General features: G+C 43.4%; 1 protein-coding gene across 5 annotated transcripts in view; it reads right to left on the minus strand.

Annotated features, from left to right (window-relative positions):
• ARHGEF3 (Rho guanine nucleotide exchange factor 3) overlaps positions 1 to 27506 on the minus strand; it is a 305569-nt gene that overhangs the window by 57488 nt on the left and 220575 nt on the right. Inside the window, exon 1 of one of the 5 annotated variants that reach the window (XM_019470001.2) lies at positions 12514 to 12762. The exons of the other annotated variants lie outside the window; for them this stretch is intronic. Within the exon in view, the coding sequence (XP_019325546.1) occupies positions 12514 to 12609 (96 nt within the window). The 5' untranslated portion in view covers positions 12610 to 12762. Of the gene's footprint in view, positions 1 to 12513; positions 12763 to 27506 lie in introns of those variants that run through there. 5 annotated transcript variants of the gene reach the window in all.

Genomic DNA, 27506 nt, shown 5'->3' on the forward strand with positions numbered 1-27506 from the left:
AGACAACAACTCCATCACCTCATTTTTTAGAAGAGGAAGCAGGTGTTCAGAGAACTAAAGTGACTTGCCCTAAGTCATGCTCGGTAATGAATTAATTGGCAGAGCTGAAATTCAAATTCAAATCTGACTTGAATGGCTTCCCTGCCACCCCCTACACTGGCTTCCCGGAAAACACAACTTCTTATAACAGCAACAATACTGATGGTGGCTTCGTGCCAGGCTGTGACAAAGTGCTTTCTATGCATGGTTTCCTTGACTTCTCTTAAGTTAGGACTATTAGCAATCTCATTTTGCAAAGCAGGCAACTGAGGCTCAGAGGGGTTAAGAACCTTTCCTAAGGTCACACAGCCAGCGTACACAGTCAGTGGCAGAGCCTCAGTAAGATCTGCATTCTTAACCCCAGCACTGCTCACTCCCTAAGCCCTGGGGGAACTCTGACCAAAATAAACATGGTAGAGGCAGGACAATGGAGACTGAGGCAGGAAATGGAAAACTTGAAGCTGTTCATTCAACATCCGAGCCCTGTCCCTCTGGAATCAGAAGCCCCTCTTGGCTTCCCCCCAGCATCTTAGAGGTCCAGCCAGGTACACAGGTGCCCTGCTCATGTGCCCCTAGTGGGCACTGCCCTCTGTGAAGACCCACCTGGGGAATGGTGTTTTGAGCATCCAGCATCAAAGGGCTCACTGGAGGACCACATCCTAGTACTGCCCCCCTCCCAGTCTGTGAGATTGCCTGCTTCTCCATCCCTCTTTCTGCTGATTGACAGTCACTTGTCTGTATGTCAGGGTTCGGAATGACTCGGTCAAACTCAAGTACACGTTCCTTGAGGACAGAAAGCATGCCTTTCTCTTTTAAACTCGTGAGAAATTATTGAGTAGAGTCTGGTCTCAATAAATATTTACTGACAATCCAAGAGCAATAGGGGTCATTTTTAGTTGTTCAGCTCTTCACCAAGTTGTATCCATCATGCTATGGAATTTCCCCACATTTATAACAAAGGATCTATTTATAATTAAAGTGCCCTGCTAATGAATAGGGCAGGAAGGACTCCCAAAGCAACCTAATCCTCCTCACCTGCCCCGGGTCTGTCTCTGCGGTTGGAGCTTGGTTAAGATTCCCAGATGATGCATGTCAGGTGGGAGCCAGCCTTTAGGAGGGATGACACATTCCTCATCTCCCATGACTGGGGCGCCTCTCTACCCTGAGCTCACACCCCACTCCCTGCTTGAAAGCCATTCTGGGAACATCAGTAAACCATACTAGATTTTTTTTTTTTTTTTTTTCATCCTGCCTGGCAGGAATGAACGTGAATCTTGCCAGTGTGCTTGGAACATCTTTTGTTTTTAAAAAAAATAATGGCCAGTGCCAACTCGAATCCCTGGGAACTTGGGTGGGTATTTCCTACAAAGGAAAGAGTGACCTTCCAGCAGACCCCTTGATAGGGATGACCAGCCACAGCTTCCACTCAACTGATGCACACTGAAAATAGATGCTGCTGTTGTGGACCATTTGCTCTGTGGAAGCCCTCTGTGTGTTCATTTAATCTTCACAGTCCCCTTGGAAATTCTCACTTACAGAGGAGGAAACTGAGGCTCAGAGGATGAGTCACTGTCCAAGATCTCCTGGCTCATAAGTGGCCAACTTGAGATTTAAGCTTGGCTCAGTCCACCCCTCAAATAGAAGTTCCTAACCACTAGACTCTATGGCTGCCCCAACATAAAATACAATCTTGCCCAATCCTTCCCTGAGGGTGAGGGGGAAAAGGAAGAATATGGATTAAATGATTTCAGCTGGAACTTTGGGACTTTGAAGCTTTGAAAAGGAAAAAAAAAGATCTGTGTTCTTAGGATAGAAATCCAATTTTTGTTTTTAATTTGCTAACATCTAGTCCAGGATAATTTTCTATGACACATTAAAGCCCATCTTTATCTGTTTAAAAATCTTAATATCTGAAATCTGGCTCCTATGCTCAAAGTCCAAATTTAAGATTTAGTCTATAAGCAGCTATACTCAAGCTCAGGAACCTATTGCTGCAGAAGGGCTCTCAGAACACACTGAATGCACTATTTCCAAACTCTTGGTACCACTGTGACGATTTTTTAGCCAATGTATATACCGTGTGAACTACTACATATGTAATGTTTCCTTAAATTACTTATTTTTTACTTAAGTAAACATATTATAAAAATAAATGCTATCACTGCGCCTGCCATAAATAGAAACTAACTTTAAAAAATGAACCCAATTGTTAAATTCTTGTTAGATACTGTTGCCTGCCTAAAGCTTCTAAGACTGAGGCTTGAGCTTTGTTAAAAGGGGGAATTAACAAGTGATAGAAAGGTGTTAAAGACACACTAGCTCTAAACTAAGACTTTTTCTGCAGCATGATCAGAAGGATCAGAAGAATAAGAAGAGAACTGAAAAAGAGAAAATGAGTCAAAATTATTATTTTGTGTCTCGTCTCTGTATCCCCTTGTTCCTGTATCATTTGGGCGACCACAAATGGCAGGAAACCCACCTTCTGGGAAAAAAATATCTAAGCCAGTCTTCTCATTCCAGAAACAAAGACTCTGAGGTCTTCTCTGAGCCTCTACTTGTGTCCTGTCTCCAGCTAGTAGGGAGGCTCTTGTAAGAACCAGCTTAGAAATAAATGCTGCGAAAGAAATTCAGATTTAAGCATTTAGGAGTCCTTCAAAGCAAGTCCCCATTCCTTGATGCTGAGCCAGAGCAAAGTTCACTCTCCTCAGTCCTTAGAGCCCGGGCACAAAGCATTCAGAAACTGACAAGAGAAAACAAGTCCTCTTTTCGGATGTGCTGTCTTTCAAAACCGTCCAATTTAAGCCACTATCAAACAGCTGGGGCGGAAGGAGATGGCTTTGCACCATGCGCCTGTGGCCAACACTTAAGTTACCATCAACTTTTTTGCCTTTTGTAAATAGTCTGTTTCCTTCTTCACCATGGTTTCAGACCCCTTCTGCAAGACCACACCCAGAAGCACCCAAGGCAACCACCAACCAGCAAGGGGGATGGTTGAAGGTGTGTGAGAACGAACAAGACCAAAAACCTAACAGGATACTAACGAGCCACCGGCACCCCTCCCCACCCGTGCGAAGTCAAACACAAGAACAGTCTTCACCAGTGACCTTTAATTATCTTCTCTGTATTTGCCTGGGGTCGTTCTTGACATGCCTGCGTCACTTAGGGATTATGAAATGTTAGCATTTCAATGTAAGATAACACACTTGAGAGGGACTCTAGCACTGACCTTGTGTTGGAGCCAGAAAGCACACAGAGAGAAGGCTTCTATCACTTGTCCCCCTTTGGGCCGTCAGGCCTGTAGATCTATCTCTTTCTACCCACTGGCTGCTTCCCTCTTCCCTTCTGTGGCTTCTTCCTCCAGGAAGACTCCAGACTTCCAAATCTGACAATGGTGGCACCTGCTAAACATTTTTTATATATTTTCCAAGGTCCTGACACAGGCTCTTAGTTTTATTTCATTCAGGTTGCCAACTTCTCTTGGTATCTACGGAAACCATCCCCTCGGGGGAAGTGCTCTATTTCTCCTTACCATTTAATTAGCACCTCTGCTGTAAACATTAGATCTGCAGAGCTCAGGCAGACATCTTTTTAAGGGATGTCCTCTACACGTACAGAAGTTTCTGTTTAGCCATTTTTTGTGGGCTTCTTGTTTCACAGCAATCTCACATTAAATATAAAGTAAGCTTGGGGTGCCTGGGTGTCTCAGTAGGTTGAGCGTCTGACTTCGGCTCAGGTCACGATCTCACCGCTCGTGAGTTCAAGCCCTGCGTTGGGCTCTGTGCTGACAGCTCGGAACCTGAAGCCTGCTTCAGATTCTGTGTCTCCCTCTCTCTCTGCCCCTAACCCACTCGCATTCTATCTCTGTCTCTCTCAAAAATAAATAAACATTTAAAAAATTTGTAAATATAAAGTAGGCTTTGCACTTGAATGTGGAGTGCAGGCCAAGGGATGGGTCCACCAGCCCACTGGCTCCCAGGTGAGGTCACCGCATGCAGTGTTCTAAGTTTAATGGACTTCACTTTGAAAACCCCCCAAATAGTGCTGCTTACCACCAACCTCATTCAGGAACATGACTGGGTTAAGCCAACACTGCAGTGTGCCAACAGGTCAAGGCTGGACAAGGAGGTGACAATATTTTGGACCTGCCTCCTCATCTCTCTGAATCTCTTGTTTCTTCAGTTGACAAACAAAAAGCACAGTCCTTGCCTTGCTCAGCTCCCTCAGCCAGTGCAAGGTTCAAAGGAGAGAGTGCAAGTGAAAACCCCTGACTGCTATCTGAACACAGGGCAGCACTGCTGTGAATTTAGTAAGTGCAATGAGAGAGGGAGAGGGTGTGCCGACTGAACCTCCCTTCCCCGACTTCTCTACATCTCATGCACATATGTACACATTTAAATTGGTTACATCATGTGTGTCATTATGCTCACGCTTTTTCCTTTTTATGTTTTACAAGAACATTAAGGTATTTCTGTTAGCTAGTGTGTAATGGCTCAAATGCCATCGATACCTGTGCCAGAGGCCACGGTACATGGAGCCATTCTCTCATTATAGGTCGGTTCGTTGGCTTTTCTGTTAGAAACAAGTAGGGAAGGATGCTAAACTGAAGTCAGACAGCCAGCTTCAAGCTTCAGTTCTGCCATGCCCAGCTGTGTGATCTTAGGAAAATTATTGAATCTCTCCTATTCTTGGGATCCTCATCTTTAAAATGGGGATAATTATACTCCAGTGAGGAAAAGACTATAAAAATGCTTTGAAACCTATAAAAATGCACAAGCATATAACATGACAATTATTGCAAATAATATCATTATGAACAGCTTTGAATAGTATTTTCCTCCCTAAGAGCTGGAATACTGGGTCCAGAGATTTAAACATTTTCTGTGTTTTATTTTATTTTATTTTATTTTATTTTATTTTATTTTATTTTATTTTGTTGTTTTTTAAAGTTTATTTATTTTGAGAGAGAGAGACAAAGAGAGCACGCATGCTGGGGAGGGACAGAGAGGGAGATTGAGAGACAATCTCAAGCGGTCTCCAATGTGGGGCTCAAACCCATAAGCTGAGATCATGACCTGAACTGAAAAAGTCAGATGCTTAGCCAACTGAGCCACCCAAGTACCTTTTTTTGTGTGTTAATATATACTGACAAGTCCCCTCATTACCCCAAAGAAGTGTGTTATTCCTTGCAACATCCCCAGGACTGGGTTCTATCATGTCTTTAAAATATTTGTGACATCAGTTAGGTATGAAACAGCACCTTATTATTGTACTTGCCTTTTGCACTTCTATAATTTCTATTAGAGTGAACATTTTAAATAATGTTTACTTTCACAGTTCCTTGTGTATGAATTATTAGTGTCTTTTTGTTCATTTATCAAAGGACATCTTGGAGGGTTCTTTTACATTTGTATAAATTACTTATATGACAAAGACATTAATCTTCAGTCTGTCATCTCTATTTCAAAAGTCTTTTTCAATGCATTAGTCTACTTCTCTTGTTTAAGGAAGCACATTAAACATAACAGAAATCTTGTTTGTTGATATAGCACTATATAGTATGTCTCTGGGCTGATCAATACTCAAGATTTCCAGGCACCCTGAGGATGTCCGGTGGAAACAAGCAAGGAAGAGAAAGAGATTGGACAGTAAGTCCCATTTGGAAAAGTTACAGGAACCAGGATGTCCAGCCAAGAGAAACAAGCACCTGGGGGAAGAGTGTGTTTATGTGTGTGTGTGTGTGTGTGTGTGTGTGTATGTATACATGCATACATATGCATGTGTGTGTGCAGAGTGGGAGTAGATGGGGAGAGAGAACAAATATTTAAGGAGATAACACATGAGAAAATATTCCTGTATATTATTCAGTTGCAGAAAGCAATGTTATAATTAAGACGGGATTTTTTCATGATCCACACTGAACAAAGATGGAGTGTACAGGCTCAGAAGGTAATGAGCTCTCTGTCTCTGGAGATGTTTAAGCAGAGACTGAATGGCCCCAGCACTGGGCTCCATGTTCTCAACAGGCCTTTCCCACTCTAAGGTTCTCGAATGCAATGACCCTGGGTCATTTCCTGAAGGCTAGTTTTGTTTGTGTTTCATAAATCCCCGGAAAAAAAAAAAGAGCCTGTTTTGCTACTCCTTACCTCTTCATCTTAAGAGCCAGAGGAGGAAAAAAAAAAAAAAGTCCAGTGACTTTACCGTTAAGGTTTCTGGTTCTGCTCCAATTAACTGAAGTTTAGTAATAATCGGGGCTGCCTTCTCACAAAAGAATACAATGGCTCAAACACAGAAGGTCTAGACACAAGTGTTTCTAGACTTAAAAAGAACACTCCTTTCCCAGCCAGATGAAGGTTCAGACGCCTTTCTTGATTAACGTGTGACATAGCCTCTTTTAAGCTAATAAACAGTGTCAATTCATTAAAAATGAAAGGCATTAGAAACCACTGGCCTTCATTCTTGACAGTCCATGAGCCAAGATGAAAATACATGGCAGTGCAGTTACAGCCATTTCCTCATTTTGTGTGTGACCTGTACACATTACCAATGCTGACAAATTATGGAAGGCAATTGCATGCATACATCACAAATGAAGTAGCTCTTCTAGATATACGCATGCCATTAATAACAATTACATGTGCACCGGGCTTTGCAAAAATTAGGATATGGTCAGTAATTTATTTTCATTCAGTTGTTATGAAAACAGTGGCAACAGTCCAGGATTTTATAGGCAGTTTCAGAGTGTCTTGAGAAAATGACACAATTTGCAAGTATCCAGATGGCAGTCAGGGCCTTCCAGTTATTTGGTTTAGGTGGAAGGCTGGTGGTTAATGCAGATAAGCAAAATGACTAATTGCAGAACTAACAGTGTCACCTCCAAGAGCTGAGCATGCGGAATTCTGCCAAAGACCAGCTCCTTGGTGTTGAGAAACACAGAACGGAAGTTACCCAAACCCTCCCCAAATGGAGGCTTGCAAATTCCCGCTCCTTTGGGTTGTAGCCATTCTACGAAGTGAGCTGCCAGAAGCACTGAGCGATGGTGGGGTCTTCTATCCAGACACCCAGAAAAAGTAGGCTTTTGACTGTGAGGCTATTTGCTCCAGCAAGCAGGTTCATCCTTCATGTGTTATGTGGTGAGGAGACCAGTGATTTAGTCATTTGGACGCAACGTGATGTGGTTGGGAAAGTACAGCTTCGGGGCCAGACTGGGGTGTGAATCTTGGCTCTTCCACTTAGTAGCTTGGCCATCCTGGAAAGGCTACTACCCAGCTCCGGGTCTCGGTTTCTTCTCCCAAAAGGGACCAGTGCACCAACCTTATAGGAGTGTTGTGGGGATAAAGAGAAGACCTACAATGAGGCCCTGCTATCTGTAACACAACACTCAGAAAATTAGGATGGTGATCATTAATTAAAAATGTTTGAGGAATCTTTTCAAGGTGCAGAAGTCTCAATGATGATGATGCTATTTATTGGACATTTACTATACACGAAGCACTGGGCTAAGTGCTATACATGAATCATCTCATTGACCCTCACTATGGTCCTAGAAGGTGGAATTATCATCAACCCCATTTTAACACTGAGGAAAACAGAGCTTAGGGAGGCAGAGTAGCTTGTCCACGGTGATACCACTAGCAGGTGATGGCATTAGGACTCAGTCTAGAGTTGATACCCTGAACATACTCAAATGTACATGTGTAAAGTGAATATGCTTTTCTCCAATATATCTATTCCTAGTTCATGTACATCCTATCCTGGAAGCCAAGACGCCATCTGAACAAGCCTCAGAATCATGGCTGGATGACTATAACCAGATGCTACCAGCAAGCAACGGCCTTTACCCTAGGTAACTCCATGTTACTCCCCTCCCAGCAAGATCTGAAGTCACATGATTCATGGAGTCTACTTGTTTAGTCACTTGAAGAACTACCAGGATTCTAACTGCAATAACTCCTCAGAACTATTTCCATGCAGTTGGTTATATATACTATCAGTTCAACACTACACGATACAGATTCCAAGAAATGTATACATTACTGGAAACCGTTTGACTTCTTTAGCTCTCCAGCTGGCATGCAAGGAGTTGAGCCCCAGGTGCATACAATTTTCAAGTCCACGTGTGGACTGACTGGGGCATAAATTATGGCAGGGGCATAGGGTTCACCTCAGTTCCATAAAGCACTCGTGATTATATACTTAAAAGAAAATATTTTAAAGCATTTTATATGTCTGTTAAGTATTCATTCCCCTCCCTCTTTCTTCACAGAGGTAAACACCCTTAGATGCCACAAGGTACACTGTATGAAATGCTGGACTAAATCCATCAGGAAACCTGGCATTGGCTCTCAGTTTAGCTGCCGACTTTCTTCATGGCTTTCTGTAAGTCACCTCCCCTCAGTGTCTTTATTCATAAAGTGAGGGAAAAAATATGTACTTTATGTTAACCCTACAACATGGCTTAGGTCTCAAGTGAGACACTAGATGTGGTACTTAGGAGAGGAATAGAGCTCCGTCATTTCTAGATACACGTCATTCCAAGAGTCACACAAATATACTGGCTGAATCAAAATCAGATCATATACTTTTGAGAGAAAGGCAATGATTACAAATTCTGCTAACTAAATCTGGCCTAATCCTGACCAACATCTGAAATAGTGCATCTTAAAACTCAAAGTGAGCTGTCCATCAAATTTTCAGATATATTCTTAGAAAGAAAATAACAGAAACATCTCTTTGTATTATCATTAAAAATGAGATTGACCCCAAACTCTTAAAACCTTCTCACCAGGCTCCAGCATCCTTAGCCAACATATCCATTCATTTGAGCCACGTTTCTTTATATTTTTAATGTTTGTTTATTTTTGAGAGAGAGAGAGAAACAGAGCACGAGCAGGGGGAGGGGCAGAGAGAGGGAGACACAGAATTTGAAGCAGGCTCCAGGCTCCAAGCTGTGTCAGCATAGAACCCGATGTGGGGCTTGGATTCATGAACCACAAGATCATGACCTGAGCTGAAGTTGGACACTTAACTGACTGAGCCACCTAGGTGCCCCAGAGCCTTCTTTCTTTAAAAATTATTTTTTAACGTTTACTCATTTTTGAGAGACAGAGAGAGACAGAGTATGAGCGGGGAAGGGGCAGAGAGAGAGGCAGACACAGAATCTGAAACAGGCTCCAGGCTCTGAGCTGTCAGCACAGAGCCCGATGAGGGGCTCAAACTCACGAACCGCGAGATCGTGACCTGAGCCGAAGTCCGACGCTCAACCGACTGAGCCACCCAGGTGCCCCAGAGCCTTCTTTCTTTAAACGCAAACTTCACCATATGGAAATGGTGCCTTTAAACATACAATCAGTGTAATTCATTAAGAGCTAACCGTTTTCCTTCTTGTGACTTGGTCAGGTGTTCAGAGGACCTAACATGCCTGGAAGGACCAGTCCCTCTTGGCATGGGAATAAGCGCCCAACAAATAAGAAAACAGATAAATTGAATGAAACTACATCAGTGATCAGAAGGAGCAAGCTTAACGATGCTTCTCTGGGAAAGTCTAGAGCCATGGACTAAAATGGACTAAGGTCCTTGGATTTCACAGTTAACGATTAGAGCAGGAAGATCTAGCTGGTTATGGGTATTAAAAGTAAACACTTGCAACCCAACTCACATATCCATGCCATAAAGAAATACTAGATTAAGAAGCAGTATTGTATTAATATCATAATCCGTGCATAATACTTTTCATGTTTAAAATAAATATTTTTAAGAAAATATTTAAAGAAAATTAAATTTAAAAATACATCACCTTTTTCCTTTCACTGGAAACGATTGCCAAAATTTTAAAAATTACAAAGCATTTAAATCTCAAGTAGAAATTTTGATATGATTTGAATTTAAGAGAATGTTTATTGTTGCAGATTTTCAACTCAAGTGTATGGTATCAGATGCACACCACTGCACACCAGGCCCTTCCCTGCAAGGCTTTCCTTGAGTGGCTTTCCCCAGCACGCCTGCTGCAACCTCAGGAGCCATGCTAGAAGGCACTTGTCCATGCAGTGCTCCTCCCCACAGCAAATTCCAAAGGAATGGCTATTATATGTCCAAAGGGCACAGGTGCTTCGCTTCCTCTGAAGGTCAAAAAGCACTTTGGATAAGTCAGTTCTTCTCTTTATAACCACCTTATTTTTGGAAAAAAATTATCAATCTTAAAAAAGTACTTTCATAGGAATTAACAGTCAATGCTTAGCTTATAAACATGTGTATAATCATGTTTTTCAACAGGCATACCAGGGTATGCTGTTCTTCAAACACTTACAAATACTGACGACACCTGCTGGCAGAAAATATATTTTAGTTAATTGCTTATGGAGAAGTAAGGCCTACAAGGGTTGACTTATCTTTTGCACGGATAATGAAACCAGAAAACTACCCCCCTAAATTCACTTCGGTTTCTTTTTCCAACTTTGCCTATCACCATTATCAGGAAATGAAGCTAGGAGGTGCATGTCACTGGACCCTTCTGCTTCAGGATGTATAGAGCATACATGATATTTCTGATTTAAACTACACACACACACACACACACACTCTCTCTCTCTCTCTCTCTCTCTCTCTCTCTCTCTCTCTCTCTTCAATGGTGATACCTGAAAAATATTTACCATTTTCAAAATTGTCCCTCTCCCATCCTTACTGCCATGCCAGGATATCCCCCAAAAAGGAAAATAAGTCACATTTTAAAATCTGTATCTGGGTACCATGAAGAAAACTAATATTTGACATTTGGTGATACATGTCTTTCCTCACATTTGTGACATACAGATATATTTATATTCTAAGTATATGAAAAGGTCAAGCAGATGAGTTTTACCTAAGCTTTTTGCCAAACTGCTCAGAAAACATAGGACTAAGGGATGGCAAGACGGGACTGGTTAGGGTCCAGAGCTATTCTCAGTATTCTTTCCTTTGATCCATTTCAACTTATTAAACTTGGTTATGATTTGCGTCCTTGAAAAGGAGTTTGAGGGGGCACTAGCTTCACTGCTCTTATATTCATTAAATTATGAATTTCCTATGGAAAAATCATTATATCTATTCCAAGCCTGAACAACCTGAACTGTATGCTGGTGCTATCTTGTCAAAACTTACATAAAAATTCAAACACCATTAAGGCCATCACACTTCCACAGCTACTAGGAACAAAAACTCTTTGTGAAAATATACAACTGAGCTGGAGTGTGGGGTGGGGGTGGGGATGAGAAGTTAGTTGTGCTCAGCTTACAGAAAGCTGATTACAACTGAAGACTGTTTGGAGTCTTGTCAGCTTGGAGCAGCTCTTGTTAGAGGCAATGAATCTTTGATGCTGTCCTCCCAAACATACATAATTCCGTGAGCCAAGTGCACACAGCTAAGTAGACACAAGGGTGGTGGGTAGGTAGAGAACCCTTAAGAATGCTGCGACAAGGTCGGATGCACATCTGTCTCCAGACTTTCCCCAGTCGTGGTTGGGCACAGTGATGATCTCTAAGATACACACATGAGCAGCAGTGATGAGCTGGGTCCCGTGAGTTCCACTATAGCTCAGCCACAGCAAAGCTGTGGTCTAATGGAAGCAACTATATTCCCTAAGAACCTTAAAGACAAAGAAGGATGCTTTCTCTTCCAGTTGAACCCAGCCTTTTGAGCTCTTTGCCAGAGATATAACACACAGAAGTAAATGGCAAGACGAAATATAAGCCAGGAGGACTCCTTCACATCACCCTTAAGGCACTGGAAAGTTCCCTTTCAGAAAGATAATTGTTTCTAGTGTTCCAAGACAGCTTTCCACTGCCCTCAAGGAGTTTAATTCATTTTTGGGCTCCACGTACAAGACACTCAGACTACTCATTTAGCCCCCAGACTTCCAGCTGAATGACCCCAATGGCCACAGATGACAAGCAGAGGTGCCAGGTCCTGTCTTTGCTGCCAAACAACTGTGAGGTCAAGCCTGACAGGTGAGGCGGCCCCCAAAGGCCTTCTCTTGCTTCCCAACCCAGGCAAGAGGAAGCCCAAGCTTGAAAGGTAGCTCTTGGCTGACATCTGAGCCTAAGGATACAGTAAGAGAAAGTCCCTCTGTTGGGTCTAGACAGAAGACTGACAGTCTGAGAGCCCTGCAGGATGCGAGAGGCAAGGGTGAGGAGGCAGCCAGCTGTTCCCTGGCCAAGAGGAAGGGGGACAGGGATAGGGGAGGAGGCTCATGATGATCCACAGAGAAGGGGCAAAAAGGAGGCAGAGACAGAGAGTGAGACATAGAGGGAGACAGTGAGTGTGAGAAATGGGGAGAGGGAGAGGGATTCGCAGAAGCAGAGGGAGAGAAAGAAAGAGGAACACACCGAATGAAAGATGCAGGCAGAGAGAGACTGATAAAGAGAGGGAGCCGAGGGACTGAGAGATGGAGACAGACAGAGGGACTGACAGATGGACCCAGAGAGGTCCAGGTGGAGACCCTACCTCGGCGTCCTTGACCGGACTGCTGGCTGGGGGTACCTCCAGGCTGCAGTTCGCCCTCTTGACCGTGAGGTAGAAGGGGTAATCCTTGGCCACCATGGTGGCTGCCGGGCCTGCTCTTTGGGATGTCACCGCTGACCCGAGGCGACTACAAAACTCCCAGGCGAAAGGGGGCCCCAGCTCCACGGTGCCCGGCGGCAGTGGCGGCACGGAGACTGACAGCCGGCTTCTTGCCGGGTGGGACCGACTCGGCGCTCCGGCTGAAAGGGGGCGGAGCCTAATGCGGGCACGCCCACCTGGGGCGGGGCGGGCACCGCCTCGGCCCCGCCCCCGCGCGTCCTTGGAACGCCCAGGTACCGCCCCGCGGAAACGCCCCAGCGAGGAGAGGGACGATTCTACCGTGGGTCTTTTCCTTCCGCGAGGCGGAGGCCCGAGGCCACCCGTGCAACGACTACCCCTCACTCTGGGAGTGGAAGAGGCGGCGAGTAGAGAGGAGACCCGGTGGAAGGAAAAGCCAGCATTTTAAAAGCCCATATTAAGAAGAGGTAGTATTCCGTCTTGCCTTATTCCCAGCCAGTCTCCACCCCCCACAGTTGTGTTTTTTTTAATGAGCATCTGAACGTCACTGGAGTGTATAGTCTATAAACAGTAATATGTGCCCACTTTAAGTTATATAGTTAGTTGAGTGTTGACAAATGTAAACACTCACGTAACCACTTCCACAATCAGGAAATGTATTTCCACCACTTCCAGAGACTTCCCTTGGGCGCCTTCCTCTGTACCCATTTTTAAATATGAAGAGGCTGATTAGTGGCTGTCAGCCACTCACAAGGGCAGTCTGACAGGGTCTGTTCAAGATGAAGCTCTGCAGCAGGACCCGGTTGGCTATACCATGCCTTACTGGAGAAATACATTGTAAATGTTCAATAGGCAATTCTAAGATCATTTGCTGCAGTCCAGTCTGGAACAGTAAAAAGCAAACAAGCAAAACCCCCAAACTGGAACCACGGTAATATCCATCAACAGGGAATGCTTGAATAAATTCTCCTCCCTACAAAACCCCACTCAGCAGCAGTCAAAAACAAGATGGGTCCAGGGTTGTGGCATGGAGAGATCTCCAGTGTATGTATCACATTCAGTTAAAGAACAATTGCAGAGTAAGCCCAATATTAATACCATTTGTGTTGAAAACACATCTACATAATACCATGTATTTTCTATAGCACAATGTAGGTAAATACTATTGAAAACCATCCAGAAGGATGCACAGCAAACTTATAAGTCCACTTGGGGCTAGGGGAGGCAATCCATGCCAGGTATACACCTGGAATTAAAGGCTGTAAAAGAGACTTTCAATTTATAGCTAATGTTCTTAAATTTTTTACAAGAAAAATATATTTATGTGTTACTTGGGAAATTAATTTTTTAATATTAAAATGATCACTGTCTCAAAAGTTATTTTGTAGACTGCACTGTTGAAATCCCACCCCTTGGCCCCCATCAAAGTCATGACCACTGCAGGTGGTGGTCTAGGGAGCTGATGTCTTTTGTTTTGACTTCTTAGGTGTACAGGAGGTAATGGGAATGGAAATATCTAGACCTTGTTACAGTGTTCTCTGCTTCCAGCTAAGGCCAGAATCCCGTTTCCACTTTCCAGGCAGGAAACCTCATGATACATAGATCTTTCATCCCAGGTACCAAACACACACACCCTGGCACTACATTCACCTACTTTCCTGTCCAGCTAGTGTGGACAAACTGCCTTCAGAAAAGAGAGAGTCTGGCCAGTTTTGCTAGCCCCATTGTTGCCACATGTGTAAAGGAGACTCCTGAATTAGTGGGTTCCGGCTGAGATTGGAGAAAACACCTGGATTTTTTTTCCCCTCAAATATACATCCTCAAGCAGTGGGAAGGAGGTGATCGAAGACGAGGTTTGCAGTGAGAAAGATGCCCATGGACCACTGAGTTTTTCTACCTGTATTCCCGAACACAACTTCATTTCTTAACCCGGGCTGTGCTGATTGGGGAGCTTATGTAAGTGCTCCCTGTGAGCTTGACCAAGCTTGGTGGGGGCATGAAGGGAATGTCATCTCCAAAGGCACCCAACTAACACAGCCCCTGATTAATTCTGCAGCCAAAGGAGGGCCAGGAGAGGCAGTGACATGCCTCACTCAGGGCTACCCTGGCTGCTGAGGATATGAGCTGAAGCACCTGGAGCTGCTCCTCATTCCCGTCTTCTTCCTGCTCCTCTGGCCCCTCAGACCCACCATCTCAACAGGATGATCTGGCCAGCAACAGCCCCTTTGAGGACGAGCTTTGACAAGTTCTCTGGGCCTTATCCTCTAGTTGGGAAGTGCACCTCCAGCACTTGGTGAGAAAGAGTGACCTTAGCAAACTTCGACTGGTCCATTCACTGCGGGATCCTCAGGGCTGGGCAGGGAGTCTGGCATACCCTAAGCCCAGTGTAGCAGTACATAAACCCCATGGAAAAGTGGGTACTTTAACCTCAAGTTTAAGTACAACTATCATACAGCGAAGAATAGTCATACTGGTTGATAGGAAGGCTGCTATATCCACTCTCTCATAACATTTTTTTTGCCCCTCCTCAAAAGATTTGGAACAATAAAAATCAATTAATATACATGGCCACAGAACATATGTGTAGCAAACTTCTGTGTTTTCTGCCAGATATGTTAGGCAGAGAGAGGGAGATAGAGATAGAAAGAGATTGCTAATGGCCAGTAATCATTTACATAGTGCTGAAAAAAAAAGCATAAGCCCCCAAATGAGTGTGAAAGGAAAGATGGGGACCTGGAGTTCCCTTGGCTTGTCAGATGCTTCTAAGCTTCTCAAAGCATGAATGTCTCACCACCATAAATAGGGCTCTGGTGTTTAAAGACATATATTTTTGGTACAATAAGGTCTGTAAACTGAAGCTGGCAATTTGGGGTATATACAAGCCATGTATGTATGTGGTCCTTGACACATTTAAAATTTTTTCAAGGGTATTTTTGACTCCATGCAATGTCCACCTTGTGCCCTGACTTCAGAACCTCCCCCGTGTGTGGTGTACTGCTCCAACATTAGCAGTTTTGGGGTTTGGGTATTCTGCCTAGGATTCCCAACAGAGGTGTCTGTGACCAAAGACTTTGTCAGAAAGCAGGCTGCTCTACAGGATGGTTCCTAAGCACACTCCTGAGGCTGGTGTCAGAACTGAGGGAAGCCAGGCCAACTCTGCAGTGCTGCCCAGCTGAGTGGGCCCCAGGAGCCCGGCATTCCCTATCCTGCGTGTGTGTGTGTGTGTGTGTGTGTGTGTGTGTGTGTTTATGGGCTTAGGAACAACACTGCCCTAACAGTCAGCTTCACTCAAAGCAGTGGCACAAAGTGCTTTTCAGAACTCGCCTTTAGCACAACCCGTTATAATCCTATAAAACGCTTCACAGCCGGGCAGTGTTCCTTGCTAGCCAGAAGCCTGGAGACTGGAATAAAGAAGCCTGTTCTTCGTTTCCAGGAACAGTGCCAAGAGTGGGGCCTGCATTCTCGCCTGGGCCGAGTGGGGCTTGTTTGTGCTGCCGGTGGAGTGGTGGGCCTCCACACACAAGCCCACCACTGGTTATTAGCTCCTTTCAGAAGAGCAGACAGCCAGGCATGGCTGGGAGACCATCAATCAACTCCTCAAATCTCACTGCTGTGGCGCTGAGCACAACAGGCCAGCCTGAGGCTGAAACTTCAGAAGTTAGTGTTTGTGGAGACCTTCTCAGCCAATGGGACGATGCCTTGTCCTGTTACCATTACACTTAACATCAGAGTTAGTGGGTTCTTTTTCTCCTTAAAGGCTCATTCATTCATTCATTCATTCATTCATCAAATATGAAAGAGTGTTTATTACAGAGCAGGTGCTCAATCAGCTACATTTCTCCCCTTTCTTCTCTTCCTATTCCTGAACCTCTGTGCCAGGGAGGTGTGTAATACACATCTGCTCAAGGAGTATGGTTGACTTTAAAACATGGCCTTTCAACTGTAACCTCTGCAGCAAGGTGTGCATTTGCAGAAGGAGCTCAGGTGACAGCAGCCAATCCTCTACAGCCCAGCCTTCGAACACACACACCTCCATCTGCTCCTTGGCATCTGGAACTATCTCTCCCACCCCTGCTGATCTCACACAGTCATGTAGGTACATGTTGGATACACATGTGTACCAACACCTCCCCCTTCCCCCCTTCCATTTGGGCAACATTCCCAGCTAATGACTGAGCTTCCTCTCCTCTCTGCCGCTTCAGTCTTGATGAGAGAGGGGAGTCAAAAGCCTGAAAAAGTTCTGGCAGTGAATTCTGAGAGATCAGGACTGTGGTTTCCTGCCAGACGGGTAAAAATGGCACCAACGAAACACTGATAATATCCAAAATCATATCAGTATTATTACTCTCTGCCTGCCTGGGGTTGTGTCCACTGGCTCCAGGCTAGATTTATGAAAATATATCCCTGGATATTCTAAAGCTGGAAGACTTCATTCTTGCATTCACTTAAAGATCTCATTTTGTGAAACAAGTTTGAAAAACCGGTTAAGTGATACAATCTTTTTCTTTCTCCCAAGATAGAGCTAATCCTGTGGATTACCAGCTATAATGCAAAAATAATCAAGACTTTATGTTTTTTTAAGAGGGAATGAATATTTGTCTTGCCCTGATATACCACAGACAGGTACATTCCTCACCTCTAGTTCATTACAGCAGTGATTCTCACCTGGGGGCAATTTTGTCTCCCCGGTGACATTTGGCAATGTCTGAATACATTTTTTATTGTCATTGGGGTGGGGGTGGGGTCCTGGTGGCATCTAATGGATAGAGACTCAGGATGCTGGCAGACATCCTATAATGCACAGGACAGCCCCACAACAAAGAATTTACAGGTTCAAAATGTCAATAATGCTGCTGTTGAGAAAACTTGCATTAGAGAGTGTAACTGAAATATAGCATCAGGATAATCTGTTGGTTTTGACCTTAAGGATATTCTTGCTTCAGACCTCGATCACAAATGTCAGTTTGGGCATGGTGGAGCAAAGAAAAAATGCTTCAGTGCCAAGTTGCCTCAGAATATTGACATGCCTAGAATCTTTCCCTGTTGTCCAAACCTGACACTTAACAAAATCACGTATTTCATAAAACACAAAAGGACAAGAAAACAAAAGATAGGGGAATAAAGGGTGGGGGACAGAAAACTGTCTTAAACTGCTACTGATATGAAAATGCACTTCAAACAATAAGTGAAAATGAAAGTTTCAATGAAAGATAATACTTGAAGAAGAAATCAGAGAGGAGGAAGAAATGTCTCAAAGTTTGGTCTTTCCCAGGAAAACCTTCACCACCATATTTAATTGTTTTGGGGGGCAGAAACTCAAACTCAGTGATGAAACAAAAATCCCAAGGGATTCAATTTACTGTCTTTTTGTTATATGGTATTTCTGACCACAGAGCATGTACGATTGGAAACCTGTCTTCACTCATTTGTAGTAAGAATCCTGACGTCCAATTTGAGCTGATTACTATCAGCAGGCTTGTTTTGCTTATAGAATTTAAGCCAGTCTTTAGAACACTTTCTGTATGCTACTATAGGGTCTTTGAACTTTATGGGTAGTCTGAATTTGTTTGAGAGTATTTCATATCTTTTGACCAAGAATTCAATAAATTTGTTACACTCCAAAAATATTTATTCCCCTTAGACTATAGCTAATGTTATGTGTTATATAGGTTTTCTACACTAACCACTGCATGGAGAAATTGTTGTCTAAAATATGTAAATTCTAGTTTTGGATAGTAGAACTGTTTTCCATCAACTACAAACTCAGAAATCAAAGTACCATATTTCACCAAACCTAAGATGCCAAAGACTGTAATATGTGCTATTATTTTATGTATTACCAAGAAAGAAAAATGTTGCCAATTAAATTATAACATGTGATCAATTATAAGATATATCCTAATTCTAAAAAAATTAAAATGTGGGAGAAATGTGTAAAATGTGTATATCAATGATAGCAGTATTCATATCATCTGGCCAGGATTTGAAAAATTATACATTTATGGAAATGTGACTTCTGGGAATTCAGGGACATTAATTCCAGACACCACCTGTAGTGAAATAAAGTGAGAAGCTTATCAAATCCATACCTGGGCCCCACTTTGGGTCTACTGAATTGGAATCTTCATCAATGGACTCTAGAAATTTGAATTTTTGATAAACCCTCTCAAAATGCATTGAATAGCACAGTGGTGTGAGTTAGAATTATCAGCCGGCTCCCAAATGAGCCTGCCCACCTCCCCCATTCCAGGAATATTCTGAACCACAGATTCTCAGGCCGGAGGTGCCCAAGGGTAGTTAGCCCAATGGTTATAGCATCAAAATCCTGAGTGGGCATGGAGAGATGCTTATTTGCTCATCAAGCTATTCAACGTTGGATAGCCTGCATCCGTATGGGTGCATCAGGGATACAATGAAAAATAAACAAGTCCACACTCCGAGTAAACTACCAACTAAGCCACCCACCAGGAGACATGTTCTGGCTCTTAGAACTTGATTTACAATCTGGTATCCAGAGTTTCAATTAAAAACATGCTTATCTTCATGGCCAGGGGACATGACTGCATTTAAGCTTTTAAAAAATTAGCTGTAGCAGTAGAGAATGGGAGGAGGGCAGTTGGCTTGAGATGTTTACTTGAAAAAGACCTGGGGCAGGAGAGAGGGGGGTACAGGGAGGAGAGTAGTGTGTGTAGAAGACCTTAATTAGAGAATGAGTTCAATGAGCAGAAGCAGACCTGGGGACTCCTGGCAAGCTTGTTTGTGTCTCACTCATGTGGTACGAGCAGAAGTCGTCTGGTGCGTGTTAGAGAGCAGCCCATTAGCTAACATGTTCCTTATGCCGTGGGCGTCTGACAACACTATAGATGGGACAGAGGGTGCAGGTTCACTGGGTTCTTTGGTTAAGTGGGAGGTGAGTTCTGCTATGTTTGAATTTTTCCATATGACATTCAAAACCAAGTTCAGCAATTCAAGTCTCACATGCCCACTATTCTGACTGACTGACTTCTTGGCAACAGAAGGCTGAACAAAAGTACAGGCTTCTAGTTCACCAACTCTTACTGCTGCATGATCACTTAGTTCTTTGGCATCACAAGAACAACCACCAAATGGCTTCCTGGATAATTCGTCTCATCCAACGCTATCCTAGATTCCTAGGTTGGGGAGCCTTTGTTCTGTGCTCCCCTTTCCCCAACACTCACCCAGCTCCTAGCGACTGATTCCTCCACCACCTGACGGTGAGCTACAAGGGCACAGGGATCGTTATCGATCTCTCTCACCATAGTGGCTCAGCTCCTTCTAGCATGTGTCACCATGACCCATATTTGTTAAAATGAAAACTAAATTGAAACGGGGCTAATCAAAGAAGCTGTCACGGAACAGGTGAATCCAGAAAAGAATTTTTGCAATAAGGAACATAGCATATATCAAGTTTCTGTGATGGGACCAAGAAATCATATGCATAGTACCAAAATGGGCTGTTAAAATTTTTTTTGAGAAGTAGACATGGGTAGACATTTTTCTTGAGGAATCCAAAACTCACTGAGACCACTTTGAGAGATGGTTCCTGCAGTATAAGCTCTGAGGCTGTCCTGGATGTTACTGAGAGCTTTCAGTTCCCTCCGTTTTTTTTACACATACCTGGCAATTTACGCTAATTCCTGAACAAGGTAGACTTGCCAGGGGGACTGAAACTGGTGGCAAAGGATGTCAAATAGTCCATTTTCAGGGGTACCTTGTAACATGCTCATCTGTCCTTTTCTTGCCCCCCAGAGGCATTTTCTTCTTTTTCCTTCTGTACGTTTGTGATTCCAGGTTAAACTATTTTTTCTATTCAACTTGCCATGCCCATATCTAGTGTTGTTTATATTGAGACTTTGTTCTCTTGAGTTGGGCCTTGAGGGGCTGACTTTGGAGGGGGAGGGGAGGTTTTTGCCTGGTGTTTCTGCAAGATTAACCATGGTGTTAAAGTTCCCAGGCTGATGTGAAATTATGGCTCAAGGACTTTTTGTATCCAAAGATGCCAATGGGAGAAGAAGGAAATTTCTTCGCCAGCTGCTCTGACAAGGGAGGGTATTGCTCTTCCCCTCTGGGCATCCTAACCTGGAGTCTTACAAGAGATGCCTTGAGAGCCCATTCTAGTTTCGACACGGTACATGGGAAACAAAATTCATCTGTTCGGGAGTGGGAGGAAGGGAGGGAGGAAGGTAAGAGAGAATTAAAATTGTAAAGCCAACATCACGTGGCTTCCTCCTTGAACTTTAATAACCCAGTGCTGTCTGCAGGCCCAGAAAAACCAAATGCAATGGGTAAATTCAAGGGTTGCTCTGGTGCCAGGAAAGTGCAATAAGACATAAGTTTTACAAGGTAAGCAATGAATAAATGCCCTGCAGGAGCAAAACAGCTTTTAACATCTCTGAAGTTGGCAGCCAAGTGCTTGAAATATTGGTCCAGTGCATCCAAAATGCACAACAGATAGGACCACCTTATTTAAGATGAAGTCATACTCCAGGAGAAACACTAGCTGGATAGGCTGGGTTTTTATGATTGACGGTAGGCTGGGAATTCGATCAGTATTTTCCTTGCCACAGCAAGACCCATTTTGGGGCACGTTAGAGATATGCCACATGTTGGGCAAATTTTCTAGAATTTTGTAAAGGGAAACATTTCTGCAGACTACCTTGGTTTCTGAAAGAGCCATCTTTCTCTCTGGGTCAGGGAGGGATCTTATTCTGTCCCTTATGCTGTTATCGAGAAGATCTGAAACTCCAAGTCTTCATTTGGGTTCTGCTATCATAAAATGAGGTTCGGGGTGTCTCATTACGCTTTATCCCCAGAAGTGTTAAAGGAAGTGCCTGTCACCAACTCAAAAATAAAAATGAAAATGATGCTGGCAGGGCTCAAAAACCAAAGAGATCAGCATTTTGCTTCAGTTTCCTGTTCATAAAACTTTATAAAAACAACCCACCCATTAAAGAAAAAAAACCCACAACAATAGCTCATTATTCTTAAACGCTTGCCTCATGCCACTCTGAAATTAGGTGCCATCACGTTTCCTGAGTTATGGGCTCCAAACACCACATCCCTTTCCTCCCTTCCTCGTCCCCACCCCACCTGGCATCACTCCTGAATTTAGACACTTCAGTTTACGAGCTCAGCAGAAAGAGGCCAGCACTCTCCCTCCTACCTGTCCAGAGGAGGCCAAGCATCTGTACCAGCTGGAAGCAGGAGTAATGGAGCCTTCCAAATTAATTTCCATTCCCTAAAGAAACTTTTAATATGGAAGGTGCAAAGTTACAAAGTGAGGGGGAAAAAATACGTACAGACTGCTCCAGTAAACTGAAAAATAATTACACATGCATTACCTTGTGACATTGATTTTTGAAGAATAAGAGATTCCCCTTCTACCCTGGCTCTACGATACAACTTTATGGAATCCTGAACACCCCATTCTTCAGTTCCTGGTAGAATAGGAAAATACAAGCTCTAGAATAAGAAGCCTAGAGGCAAGTACCAAGTTTTCCACTTGCTAACTCTATGACTTTGTACAACTTATTTGCCATGCCAAACCTCTGTGCCATCAACTGCAAAATGAGGCTATGAGACTTTCAAGGCTTTTATGAGATAAAATATATGAATAGTTTCATGAGATAATACATATGTCAGCATTCTAGGCACAAAATAAGCACATAATCCATATTGTTATTAACCTTCCTCCTCTCTTTTTTCTCAATGAATCAGAGAGGAAAAGATGGGATTTGGGGATATTTTCTACTTTTCTTGCTTCCAAAGGGGTTAATGATTCTTTCCTCTAAATCCATGATTTCAAGTATTGATTTAACCATGGAGCATATATAAAAGCAGTGACACAGTGAAGAGCGAACTGACCTAAATTTGAAGATGTGGGATCCAATTCTGGTTCTACCTCTAAATTTGCTGTGTGACCTTGAATAAGTCAAGTAAACTCAGTGAGGCCCAGTTTCTTGAACTAAAAAATAAGGTGATTTAAACACAGATGCTTATCTTCTGTGGTTCTATAAAACAGCAAAGACCAAAGTGTCTATGAAATACTGCCTCAATTTTATGTTGTTTTATTTCAGGAAAGAAAATAAAACTGATATTATCTTGTACTGATGAAACCATCCTTATCTAAAATCAGCAGGTTTGCTGTAGTCAGCCCAGAATGGTAATATTTTATATGGGTTCATCAGAAAATTCAGCTTGGGGTGCCTGGGTGGCTTAGTCAGTTAAGTGTCTGACTTCGGCTCAGGTCGTGATCTCAGGGTTCATGGGTTTGAGCCCTACATCAGGCTCTGTACTGACAGCTTGGAGCCTGGAGCCTGCTTCAGATTCTGTGTCTCCCTCTCTCACTCTCTGCCCCTCCCCCACTCACATCTCTCTCCCTCTCTCTCTCTCTCTCTCTCTCAAAGATAAACATTAAAGGAAAAAAGCTTTCTTGGGGCACCTGCATGGCTCAGTCAGTTAAGCATCCGACTCTTGGTTTCAGCTCAGGTCATGATCTCATGGTTTCGTGGGTTCGAGCCCTATATCAGGCTCTGTGCTGGCAGCATGGAGCCTGCTTGGGATTCTCTGTCTCCCTTTCTCTTTGCCCCTCCCCTGCTCATGCTCATGCTCATGCTCTGTCTCTCAAAAATAAATTTAAAAAATAAAAAGAAAATTAAGCTTGGCATCCTCATTTGCCAGGAAATGCATCGAAGAATAAAGGTTCTTTCAATACCAAATGGTCAAGAAAGCAAAGTTCAAACCGAGGTAAGATCAACTATGAGCAAACAAAGCAAAAGAAAAACCCTGAAAGGGAAATGGAGCTACCTTATAAACGGGATGGAACAGGCCTGAAATATACCACTGCTACTTAAAAATAGGTACTGGGCTGTATGGTGCCTGTGTTATCTGTACAGCAACATTTGGTTCCTACTGTGTCCTCTTCCTACAGGCCTGTTATGACTAGGAGAGCTGTCTGTTCCTTCAGTGACCAAGTCTTGCTGCCTCGTGGATTTTCCCCAGTCATAACTTCCTTTCTGCTCCTCGGGTAGGCTGCTGACATCCAAGTGGAAGGACCACAGCCAGTTCTGTTCTGGATGCAACACACAGATGGCTGCTGGCATGTGGTGCGGAGTACCAGGAGCTTCAAGGCTGAGGGCTCTGTGTACCGCAGGCCAAGCTTCTGATGCAAAATATTGACATTGATGTCACCCATTTACAAAGATCAAAACCAAAGGGAAAGCTACATTGCAGCAACTTCTAAACAATGCCCTCTAAATAAATGGAACCAGATGTACTCAGTAAATCATAAGCTTCATTAGTCTTTAACATCAGTGTCTCCCACTTAACTGTAAGCTCCATAAGGTCAAAAATCATGACTCTTTTGTTCAGGGTTCTAGCCCCAGTGCTGAAAGATGCCTGGCAAGTGCCAGGAACCCAACAAATGATGACCTTAGCTAATGTGCGCTGAGAGTTTGCTCTCTGCCAGGCACTGTTTCTTGATGCTACATGACATATCTCAGGTGATCCTCACAAGAATCCAATGAGGTGGGTCCTTCTATGAAGGGAGTTCAACTTGCCCAAAGTCACAGAGCTGGTAAGTGGCAGAGCTGGGGTTCAAATGCAAGTACCTTGCTTCCAGAACCTTCAGTTCCAATCGTGAAGTGGAACATTAATTATTTGCAGGTCATTTGCAACTTATTTGTGCTGGTACCAGAGACTATGATGATGAGGGTCAAGGATTCAAGTCTATATAATATGATTAAAAGAATATCAGACAAGAGTTAGGAAACCCAGGTTCAAATCTTAGCCCTGGACTCCTACACTGACTTTGGTCAAGTCCTATGACTTCTTGGCTCACTAGGTTTCCCCTCCTGGTAAAAGAAAGAAAGAAGGTGGATGGCCACTCAGACCCCTGACAATTGTAAATCCCAAGTGCTAAAGTCACCACAGACATAATCTCACAGCCAGACAACTGCAGGTCACACAAGTGTGCCTCTCCACCTTCCCGTCTTCAACATCTTCAACTGTTGGAACAATCAAACAAGTTACTCAATCTTTCAGAGCCTCAGAGCCTTCATCTGCAATTAGGACATAATAGCACCAACTTCAAAGGGTGGAGGTAAAGATTAGAGAGAATCCAGGTAAGAGGCTAACACATAGTAGTAATTTTATAAACAGTAGCTAGGTTTATTATGGTCCCAGAGAGAGCGGGGAGGCAAGTCTGGAAGAGGAAAGAATCTCCTTAAAGCCCGGGAACCAACCAACCAGCCAATTGAAAACACATCATTGAAACAAAGCTGTTTAAATAATTTCTAAGAGGAGAGTACACGTTTGCCACATCCACAGCTCAAAATTTCCATATTGCATTCTCTTTCCAAAAAATGGAGTAACACAGACAGATGTCAGTTAACTTCCGACAGAACAAAAAGGAACCATTGTGATCTGGTGAGTTCACATGTGAGTGCTAAAATGCTAGAAAATAATTTGCTTTACACCAGACTGTGACAAGGATGTGACATGTATCATCTTACAGAGTCCTCACAACCTGCTGAAGAGGGTACTTTCTCTGTTTTATAGATGATGGTATAGAGGTTCAGAAAGGCTAAGTAACTTGCTCAAGGTCACACAGCTACTAAATAGCCACACCAGAACTTAGTCTTCTCAGGACACTAGTGGTCTTAACCCCACAGCCGCATCCCCTCCCCAAGGATGGACTGTTGTTGGCCTCAGTGTGCCGTTAGGCCACAGAGCAGCAATCCTTGTCCCCAGCATGGACAGGTGGCTTTATAGGCAGCACACGTGTGCGGGCTCAAGAAACCTTTCAGTCCCTGTTTACCCACAGACTCACAGCAGCTGCGGACAAATTATTTGACTTTCCTGGGTCCCGTTTTGATCAAACCGAACGTAATGGATTAGAGTTTTCAATCCAAGTCTCGTGGAACATTGACCGCTTACATTTTATACCTAGGGGGTTAGGGCAAAGGAGCCCAGACATGAGTGGTGCTCTGTCTGATTTCCTGGGTGGGGGAAGGAGTGGAATACATTTGTCAGCAAACCAGAACTGGGTGGCTCCACAGTTTCCTTTCATCGTGAAGATAATGAAATTCTACTGAATGTTATGTGATAGGGAAAGAGAAAGGGGAAGAGAGAGACTTTCAGGAATCAGGGGGGCTGGGGTGGCAGGAGGTTCATTTGAAACTGTTTACATAGTAACCACAATGAACATACTTAGGTGTTAAGCTTACTCAGGGCGCTTTGGAGGTGGGCAGCTAGTGGAGGTAATGGGAGGGAAGCTACATCCTTCCTCTCGAACCGACCACCACGGCACACAGCAGGCACTCAGTAGACGCTGGCAGAATTGAATTCAAATGAACACAGACTTGGATCAAACTGATAGAAGTTGAGCTGCTGCAGATGAAGGACTGTGTCAAAAAATGCTAACAATTTCTTTCCCTTGTTCCTAGCCACCCAGTCCACCGTAAGCCATTGTCAATCTCAAGATCGGTTCTTGTCCGTGTGAATGAGCGCACCTCTTCCCGCGGGATAACTGCAGGGGAGCCCTCCCTCTGCCTCTATCCCACGTTCTTGGAACCTGAACAAAGGTGAGCTGTCTGGGAGCGAAAAAATTCTTCTTGTTTTCATTTGTGTCCTTGCCCAGGGCAGTGATAAATACTGTTTCATAAGTTTCCAACTTACTTTCGAGCTCAAAGGATAAAGTGCTTTCACAAGAAAGACAAGAGAGGAAAGAAGGGAAGAGAATTTAAAATTAAAAAAAAATATATATAAGTATATACATATATTTATATATAATTTATACATATTAAGATATTTATATATAATTATATATTTATATATAATTTTTACATATAATATATATTTATATATATAACTTATATATTTATATATTTATATTTATATAATTTTATTCAAGTAGCAGAGTCTTTTCTTCCCAGGAAAGGTGACAGTGTGCTACAGTCAGACCTAGAGATATCTGGAGATACTCTGGAGATACCAGGAGTAGCTGGTAAGTCAAGGAGTTCCTTTTGTACATTTATTCTAAAAACAAAATTTCAGAGTAAGCTCAGGTCTTCTGATTTCCAGCTGATGTTTCTCCCATGAAATCAAGTTGCCTCATGAGCCATGTTCCCATGCCACAAAAAAGGCTGGCACGTAATAGGTGCTCTGTTAATATTTGTTGAATAAATTAAAGAACAAAGGACAGAAAAAGTCTCAGAAGATAAGTACGGAAGGCCGTCAACATGAGTGGAGGGATTGGCTGACATTTAAAAAGTCTTGGGTATCTTTGAACTCAGGTCCGGAATAGCCCCTCCCTGTACTTCTCTGCCTTTCAGACGTCACCAGATATTCAAATCCTAGACCAAGGTTTTCTTCTCAGAAGTCCTCCCAGATCAACCCAGCCCACAGGGTTCCTTCTTTGGATTTCTTTCTTTCTTTCTTTTTTAAGTTTATTTATTTTGAGAGAGAGAGAGTGCATGCAAGTGGGTGGGGAAGGGGGTGGAGAAGGAGCAGAGAGAGAGAGAGAGAGAGAGAGAGAGAGAGAGAGAGAGAGAGAGACTCTAAGCAGGCTCCACGCTGTCAGCAGTGTGGAGCCCAATATGGGTTTCAAACCCACAAACTGCGAGTTCATGACCTGAGCCCAAATCAAGAGTTAGACATTTAACTGACTGAGCCACCCAGGTGCACCCCTTCTTTAGATTTCTAACAACCCTTATTACTACCACTTATTAACCATGTTCTGTCAGGTGGCAACTTCTGAAATTACTTAACCATCTATAGCCTTACAGTTACCTTTTCTGATGATCTCTTCACCTAGAACTGGAGGGTAGGGCCTGGCCTGCCCACACCTACCTCTGGATCTGTTTTTAGGGCACTGGAACAATGAAAGAATGACTTCC

This window comes from Panthera pardus, unplaced genomic scaffold, assembly GCF_024362965.1.
Source record: "Panthera pardus isolate Hobbes unplaced genomic scaffold, ASM2436296v1 HiC_scaffold_8, whole genome shotgun sequence".
NCBI lineage: Eukaryota > Metazoa > Chordata > Mammalia > Carnivora > Felidae > Panthera > Panthera pardus.